Here is an 8,932-nt window from a genome sequence, read left to right as displayed (position 1 = left end):
GTTTCTGCATTAAAAATACAAACAAGATTTAATCTGAAAGGAAAACGCCACAATTTGGTATTTTACACTTTTTGTATTGAATTATTTCTCTCTCCTGATGGGTTCACAGCTGCGAGATGAATAACCAATTGTGGGAAGATTAATGTCAGTGCCACTGCGTCTACATTTCTCATAGTGCCGAGGAACAAAACAAGAGGCCGCAGCCTGGAGACAGAGGGGATTTCAAGCTTTACACAGGAGTGCCGAGGTTTCTAAATACAGCATGAGCAAGAGCGGATAGACAGCCATGGTGGATAGTGGCAGGTGGGAAACATGAACAAAACCTGAAATCCTAATAGGTTTGTCATCCTCAAATGCCAAGAGGAGATGGGGTATAGACCTTTTAATAGCTCTCACTATGTCATTAATCAGGGCGTGAGCGCAGTAAATACAGTGCTGACACGAGCAGGTATCTTCCAATGTGAGATGGGAATCTTTTTTTTTTGACAGTGGATGAAATGTTAATAGAAAAGTGCTGATTCCAGACAAGATCCGATGTGGCCTGACAGCGCGGCGATATAAGACCTCGAGTGACTCATGGCCCTGTCTGAGGTCTCGAGGCTCTGCTGCACGGAGGAATTCAACTCACGAAGATACCAGCCGCATGCTGTCCAGGGAAAAAAGAGTGTTTCATAGAAACAATCATAGACTGATAACTACACTATTACTACTACTACTACTACTACTACTACTACTACTACTACTACTCTAAACTGAGTAATGGCAAGTGCATGCTGATGAATAGGCAGAAAAATATTTTTTCCTGATAAATTGATTCATTCAAACACAATTTCAGGTTAATGATAAGGATAATAGAAAATGATAAGGTGCAGCTTTAATGTCAGTCAAGCTGCATTTTAATCTCAGGGTGTTGAATCTTTCCTCAACTGGTCTTGATTCACTCGATGCTTTTCACCTCCAAATAACAACACCGGGGAGAAAAGCCTGTGGTGAAGATTCCATTTGGTAGCTGCTTCGGGATGCTGATGTGTGTGTGTGTGTGTGTGTGTGTGTGTGTGTGTGTGTGTGTGTGTGTGTGTGTGTGTATGTGTGTGTCTGTGTGTACGTCCCACAGGGGCTCCATCGAGGGTGGATGCTGCATTGCTGTTACAAATGATCCTGTGGGAGACACACTGACAGCTGAGCTCTGTGCTGTTCCACATGCCTCCTCCACATCACACACACACACACACACACACACACACACACACACACACACACACACACACACACACACACACACACACACACACACACACACACACACACACACACAGGGTAAACTCCCATTGCACATCCTGTCAGTTCAGAGAAAGTGTCAATCAGCTTGTCCGAGTCAGCTATAAAGGAGACGTGTCCACGCCAGCAAAATGCACTTTCGCTGTCCTTGTCCTTCGCGACTTCAGACAGTAAATATTACTGCTCTTGCCAGGACAATTCTACTTTTTAAAAACTTTATCAATCAGGGGGGTGATTCTTTTGCTGAGCATGTGTGCCGTTTCTCCACAGTGGGAACTGCCCAGTACAAACACACTTGGTCTTTGATTCTGGACATTCCTGAGAGGTTAGCCAAGGTGAAGTTATTCGAGTTTTGTGGAACTAAAGTGAAAGTGTTATTAAACATAGAGCAATCAGCTGGCACACCTGGTATTAGTTAGCTGCTGTTTCTCAACACCTCTCCCTGCTCATTGTGATAGTTTTACAGTCAAATTAAGGCTTGAAACAACCAATATGTCTTTTCTAGTACCAATATCATCAAGCTGAAATCTATAAATATCAACAAAACTAAGTCTGAGTCTCTGAAGTGTTATATTTAGCATTTCAAAGCAAGCTAGAGCACAAATAATAATATGAGAGGCAAGTTAATATTATAAAAACTTTAAATACTATAATTAAAGTTGCAAATACCAGCTGGTATGCTACTTTATGAGGCCAACTTGCAGAGTAAACAGTAAACAGTACTGGTGTTATCAAATCCTTGCTCGTGTTAAGTGTTAACTTGCTGCCATCTTGTGGTGAAACATGAGAATACACGGCTCTTTTTAATATCTGATTTATAGCACCGGTTTGAAGTACAAAACGTCTGTTATTATAAATAAAATATCGTATTATTCTAGCACAATACACGCAGAGAATGTTGCGCGTTTAAGCCCCTTTTAAATATCCCCATTGTTCCTTACATCACACTAAAATGTTCGTTGATGTAACGGTTAGTTACGCAAACTGCGCATGACTTGTTTGTCCCTTATCGCTTGCCGTCGTTGTTTTTGCTACGACGAAATAGTTCATGGTGGAGTCGCGGACGTGCAATTTGACAGGTAAGAACAACGTGTACTTTTTAAGCTGTAATCCATAACAACACATGTATATTTATCATTTTTCTTCATTACGTTGTCAGCTGTTTTGTGCGCTGCTCATCTCAAGTTGGGAAATGTCCAATACCACCTAAAAAGGGAAAGTGTCTAAGTAAGTCAGCTGACCTATGTGTTAGCAAACAGCTCGCTAACGGTAGTAGCTAAGCTAGCTGGCTCTTTTTATGAGATATCCGTTACAAGTCAAACGTGTGTGTTGCTTGTGAAGTGTACGACCCGCTGCCTCTGCTGCCTGTGAAACGTTGCATCATGTCGGCTAGCAGGTGTGTTGTTATAACTAGCTCTGGCTGGCAAACTTAAAGTTAGCGAACTAAAGCTTTTTTGAGTTGTCCTCCGTTGCACTAATTATTATTATTTATTTTTGTAATCCAACAGGTTAAAGTCAGAGGGAGAAGGAGACGAACCGCAATGTCCAGTAGTGTAAGTGACATAACTTGCCCGTAGTGACGTCAGCACCTCTCCCTTGTTAGACTTAATTTAAAATACAGCCAATTTTCCAAGATGTTGCTCATCGTACAAATGACATGCTTTAGTGAATCAATTTGGATTTTTGTTGAATGCCGAATTTACCATCACATTGTCATCAATTCCTAATAGTCAACTAGATGTGCATGTTTACCGAAAACACACACATGTGTGTATCTGAAAGAATGAGCTACTGTTCTGTACCTGTTTTTTATGTGGGCATTCTTGAAATGCTTCCAGCGTGTAACACGTCTTTGTTCCCGTACAGGTGCTGTGTGGTCGAGGCAGGATGGTCCTATCTAAGACTGCCGGCCGTCAAGCATTAGCTGCCCTCCGTGTCGGCAGAACCAGACTCTTCTCTACTGCGAGCTCAGATGAGCCTTACATATCTATATCACACACAGACTCAGGTGAGCCAAATAATTAATTTATAATACATTGTATTTGTATAGCACTTTACATGGTAAAAACAAACAATAGAAGCAACAACAATATAAACAAGAGAGATGACGTAACAGTAAGAATCAAAACAAAAATGGTCAAATGTTCTGATCTAGATCTGAAGGGAGCTTATGACTTATATTTTAGTTTTCTTTGTGCTTGCTCTGGTCTGTTGAATTGTTTCCAAAACAACGTGTATCTAGAGAGACTAGACGGCATGTCAAACATGACTTCAGACGAGTTTCCAGGTGTCGTTTTTCAGCCGCAAGCTGAGGGTTTGTTAGAAGAAAAAATTATATTTAAAGACGCACTTGTATCCCCTCCAGGCCCCAGGACCGTGTGGCCTGACGAGAACATGGGACCATTCGGACCTCAAGACCAGCGCTTTCAGTTACCGGGTAACGTCGGGTTTGACTGCCACCTGGAGGGCATGGAGGACCAGAAGAGGATTCCAGTCCACAGGACGGTGCCGGATGTACTGACGGCCCCGAGCTGCACAGAGAGACACCAGTTCATATTGGCTCAGTTCGTTAACGAGTTCCAAGTAAGTTTTTGAATTGTTTTGGTTTTAACTTGTAGCTACCATAGAGGACACTGAGGTTATGTTGGGTTTATGTGTTTTTATTTGTCAACCTGGGGGGAGGACTTAACATTCTCTTGTACCTAGTTTACATTTAAGGGTCTTTTAACAATACATTTTGAGCCATCTAACGGGAGAATATTTGGGTAGATTCTTCGCTTGCCAGGTATCTCATTATCAATTGCAACACATGATATAAACAACTACAAACAGTTTTGTACGCTGCATGAATCCAAACGTTCCTCTCATTATCCTTTCCCAAAAAGTAAGTGATTTCCAGGTCTCAAAGCTGCTTTGTCAATGTGTATTTGTGTGTGTTCATCAGGGGAACCTGGGTACTATAGACACTAGAGTCCATAAAGCTGAGCAGTACTTTACTCAGACAGAGACGGACTGCTCAATAAATTCCTGCCCTGAGCTGCTAAGGAAAGGTAAGGGGCCGTTATTTGGCATCAACTCACCTTATAGTGACTCCTCATGACCTGAAGTAACACAACTCTTTGTGTGTGTGTGTGTGTGTGTGTGTGTGTGTGTGTGTGTGTGTGTGTGTGTGTGTGTGTGTGTGTGTGTGTGTGTGTGTGTGTGTGTGTGTGTGTGTCACACAGATCTCGAGCTCATGTTCCCCTCAGCGCCCACCACTTCCATCACAGTTGTGACGGTCACGCAGAGTAACGGTCTGTGTGAGGAGGCAGCAGAGCAGGACAAAGACCAGCTGCTGCGCAAAGTGAGTCCCGTGATTGTTTTATCGCTATGAATTAAGAGACGTGATGTTGAAACGGCTTACTGATGTGCGTTTTCTCCTCACTGCAGTTTGTTACTGGAGCAAAGGAAATGTGCTTCGCTCTGTGGACTGCAGGCTACTGGGCAGACTTCATTGACCCGACAACAGGAGCAGCTGTGAGTTGTCCTGTTTGCAGGAGGGATTTCTTGCATTAACGGTGACTCGTCCTCCCTGTTTACATCCCCTCTTGTTCCCCTCACAGTTCTTTGCGTCTCCGTCAAGTCAAACCAAACTGCGGACCGAGGAGGAACTAAGAGATCTGGGCTTCCGCATCGAAGTGTCGGGCTCGTGCACAGTCATTCGCCACATCCTGAGAGGAACGCCTCAGTTTATGGGGACCGTTTTCACCAACGCACCCGCTCACAGTTCTGCCATCGCGAGACTACAAGGACTTTCAAATGTGCTCACTGATGAGGAATAGGCTTATACAAAATATTTATATATTTCCCAGAGAGAAATCCAAACAAGGCGTCTTATTTATGGTTTGAAGGAGTTTGGATCTTGGTGCGTGGCTGCATCAGTGAAAGGGTGTGCAAAGTTTGTCGTACTGTAACAAGGACTTGACTGAGACTCTAATGTAGACTCCGGTGCTCGTCAACCCGGCTTACCCTGCACCACATCAGGTAGAAACATGAACTCGGGAGGCCTTTCAACATGTAACATGTGCCGTCTGAGGAGTTAGTAGACGATGTTGCCACTTCAGAGGATGACATCACCTGTGTTTTTGATAATAGAGCCATGGATTTGAAATGGAAACACAGATTTCAGGTCAAAACCTTTTCCTACAAACGTGTACAGTGTTGTTTTGTTCTTATCTGTTGCACACAATCTAAAGAAGTGTGGATGCTGTTTGAGTTGAATCACTACAGCTGTGACGGTCAGAATTGCTGAGCCAATAAAGTGACTTTTCATCCGGCTGCTGTGACACTGTTTCCTGTGTGCTCCTTCACACAGGTGTTTCCCAAATGAATCGACCCGTTCTAGTCCACAGACACCGAATTATGCAGGTTGATAATTACATTTTCATAAAGAAGAGTTGCCTATACTTGTACATAAGACATATACAACAAAATAACAATTTGTATAATAAAGATAGTGAAAGGCAGTGGTGGAAGAAGTATTGAGATGTTTCATTCACTAAGTAAATAATACTTTACACACTGCTGGGTAGTTTAACCTGTAATAACACATCATAATGTATTGGTTTAGATTTTAGTTAAATTACAAGTACCTCAACATTTTACTTGAGCTGAGCACTTCAGTAAATGTATTTTCCACCATTGTCTAAATGAAGATCCAGTCAAGCAGATGTTGCAAGAGACATTTTTAGACCATTGCAAATTATTATCATAGATTTCTCAATATGTCGGTGGGGAGAATATTAATTTAAACACCTCCATCAAGGACACACTGAATGGACATTGACTTGACAGGCCTTTTTGTCTCTCTGACATCACGGTTTTATATAAAAAATAATAAAAGTGAGGTCTCGGTGTACGCATTAAAAAGAAAATTTATTTTTTGTAGCAAATTATGATCAATATAATCCCCACTCGATCTTCTCTTCAGTGTAGAATTGTGCTTCTGTTGGCTGGTCTGCTTTGATTTGTCTGCTGATTGCAGCAAAGAACGTGTGATTTGTCTTTGTTCAGAGTCTGAAATGAATGTAATGCCCGCAGACACATTTTTACAAGATCTATTGCCTCAGCCGGCATTTTTATTTTGCAGTTTTGACACATTTTCATCATCTGTGAGCCTGAAGACACAATAGAAGCTGCTGCACCTACTGGGTGCAATGTTTCTTTATGGCAACATAACCCGTTTTTTTTATTGAAAACACACACACACACACACACACACACACACACACACACACACACACACACACACACACACACACACACACACACACACACACACAAAACTGTGTTTGTGTGGACTTCTAAATTCAGCTTGTGTGTGTATATGGAAACTGGTTCTTTGTCCCCACCCAGTGGTTGGTTAGATGTACTGCAGAGAGGCTGATTCCTTTACCTTCAATTTGACAACCGCTGTGATCTAGAGAAAGTTAAAGACATCAGAACCGTTGGTAAGTTTTAATTAGATTTACCAGACAGACACTCCGACTCTTTGTTTGCTCTCCTTGTGGTCATTTGATCAGCTTTTTGAGGGACGGCGTTCTCATCTGTAACCGCCCTGTGAGAGCAGAGCGATGTGAGCGCACCCTCCTGCCCAAAGATCAATGCAGTTAACATCAGTCGCCATGTTGTATGTACTCCTATGACAAAACAAGTGTGTATGAATGTATAGGTATATTTATTTTAATAAAAAAAAAATCCTGTCAATTTTTGTCTTTTTTTTAAAATGTATTGTGTTGTTTATTCCGATGCATATCTTGAAAATCAATCAAATCTGATCATTAAAAAAAATAAGAACTGATTTCCTGAGCAATTTAATATTGAAAAAAATATACATGGCTTCATTAATACTGTTCCAACTTATCATAAATAAATTAACAAAAAAGCTTCAGTGAATTGCAAAACCGTCAAAGAGGCGGTAACGTAGGAACCCTGGTTTGAGGGGAAGACTTTGCAGTAGTTTTTATTGTCTTATTTGTTCAAACCTCAAGTTGAAATCTTTAATTGGATTTCTGTGACTTTCATGATGGTTTGTGAAACATCCTTATGCACTTCTAATATCTAATATCAGCTATACAAAGTGAACATGAGATTAGGAAACAGTGACACAGAAAGTGTCCTTAAGTTGTGATGCTGAGTTTCCCGCTCAAAAGTGTCCAGCTGTAAAGATGCCCATGACGAAGATGACAATGATGAAGTAGCCCAGTGGCGCAGGCAGAAACCTCGTGCCGGAGCTGGCCAGAGGAGAAGTGGAGGAGAAGACGGAGCTGCTGGCGTTCCTCGGCACCAGCACGTTACAGATGTTCCCCTCGCAGCAGGACGAGCACATCTGGGGGGCGAGACTCAGAGCGTTGAGGAGACGTCCTCCTGGTTCCGTACACCATCCTTACCTCTTCTCACACCTCCACCTACCTGATGGCCGCTCTCTGGGACGTCGACGCAGCCGGGAAACAGACAGTCCTTCAGGGCGACGCAGCGCTTGGTCACGGACACACTGTCGCCGTGGTGATCCATCACGTGGAGCGCGCTACAGTATCTGGCATCTGGAAGACATGGACTGTTTTACTACGAACGACAAGCAACTCTTGTCTTTGTGGACGTACGTTTTACATTTAGCTCTGCTTGTAATTTACCTTTTGGACAGTAAACATCTGGCGCCCAGCGGTTACACTCATAGTTGTCTGAGGCGTCTTCACACGTGAAGCACTTGAAGCCGCCGGGATGAGGTGTAGCTGTGGAGGACACACACACACACACACACACACACACACACACACTCACACCCTTCAGTACTCTTGAGTTTGTGCCGTCTGATCACTCAAAATGACTCTATTTCTCTCTTGATTTATTCCCTCAATAAACATTATAAACATGAGTTTACACACAAACTGGATGTTAAATTCTTACATAACATATTTCTCTTCCTGTATCTCTGAATAATCGTGCGTTTACTTAAAGATCCAACAATGACTTGTGTTGCTTTCCCATTGGCAAGACTCGTATCTGTACTGGGAATCGGCCTAATGCTCCTACTTGAGGGATGCAGCAGGATGATGTCCGTCATGGAGAAGTCCCGCGACTGGACCGTTTTCAGCCAATCAGCAACGTTGGTCACGAGCAGCACCCAGGCCACCGTTGGCCAGGCCTCCATCATCGGCCCAAAGTTCCTTCATGCACTTTGCTTTGGCCCTTTGAAACTCTGTGGGAGAGAAGGCATGAGCAGCTGAAATAGATGGTCTCAGATTAACCCCCCAGAGCAGCACCACGATACATTTTTAATGCATGCACATTTTTTTAATAAAGATGTGTACGTCATAATTTCGTAGCTGTAGTAAACAGAGAATGTGAGAAGCTAACGTCTATTAATAGCAGCAATTAGTCTGTAAAGGTGATCAGCTGTGTGTGCTGCTGCGCACGCTGTGAGCTCGCTTCATTATTTAAAATGTCAAAAGGAACCCCAGCAGTCTGCAAATAAAGGACAGGAGGACATCTATTATAGCTATTAACACTACTGACATAAACGTGAGTTATGTTTCAATTACAAGCCCTGTGGGGATTTAGCCATTGGTCCTTGCTTGCCAGATGCTTTTTTTTAAATCAATGGCATGCAATGGGT

General features: G+C 42.7%; 1 protein-coding gene and 1 pseudogene across 3 annotated transcripts; one reads left to right on the top strand and one right to left on the bottom strand.

Moving 5' to 3' along the window:
• The first annotated feature begins 2,322 nt into the window (after positions 1-2,322).
• mmadhca (metabolism of cobalamin associated Da) lies at positions 2,323-5,593 on the top strand. Of its 2 annotated transcripts, XM_079236646.1 has the most exons (9): positions 2,324-2,357; positions 2,438-2,505; positions 2,787-2,831; positions 3,145-3,286; positions 3,644-3,861; positions 4,223-4,328; positions 4,503-4,621; positions 4,708-4,794; positions 4,881-5,593. In XM_079236646.1, the coding sequence occupies exons 3-9, from the start codon at positions 2,820-2,822 to the stop codon at positions 5,097-5,099; spliced, it is 903 nt and encodes a 300-aa protein (XP_079092772.1). In that variant the 5' UTR covers positions 2,324-2,357; positions 2,438-2,505; positions 2,787-2,819; the 3' UTR covers positions 5,100-5,593. The 2 variants fall into 2 exon arrangements, with proteins under 2 accessions (XP_079092771.1, XP_079092772.1); XM_079236645.1 differs by lacking the exon at positions 2,438-2,505 and having other exon boundaries at positions 2,323-2,357.
• Positions 5,594-7,462: 1,869 nt separating this feature from the next.
• LOC306752880 (ly6/PLAUR domain-containing protein 6-like) lies at positions 7,463-8,470 on the bottom strand (annotated as a pseudogene). Its single transcript has 3 exons — positions 8,350-8,470; positions 7,950-8,048; positions 7,463-7,859 (listed from the first exon to the last, which is right to left on the bottom strand). The product of its transcript is annotated as a ly6/PLAUR domain-containing protein 6-like (transcript).
• Between the last annotated feature and the right edge of the window lie 462 nt (positions 8,471-8,932).

This window comes from Taurulus bubalis, assembly GCF_910589615.1.
Source record: "Taurulus bubalis genome assembly, chromosome: 21".
Taxonomy (NCBI): Eukaryota; Metazoa; Chordata; class Actinopteri; order Perciformes; family Cottidae; genus Taurulus; species Taurulus bubalis.
Note: the sequence above shows the minus strand (reverse complement) of the source record. Positions and strands in the feature narration are given on the sequence as shown.

What these genes read in the sequence shown, in the direction of transcription:
- mmadhca (XM_079236645.1), top strand. An exon ending in AAGACCAGCTGCTGCGCAAA is followed by an intron (nt 4,622 to 4,707) that starts GTGAGTCCCGTG and finishes TCCTCACTGCAG; the next exon opens with TTTGTTACTGGAGCAAAGGA. An exon ending in ACCCGACAACAGGAGCAGCT is followed by an intron (nt 4,795 to 4,880) that starts GTGAGTTGTCCT and finishes TTCCCCTCACAG; the next exon opens with TTCTTTGCGTCTCCGTCAAG.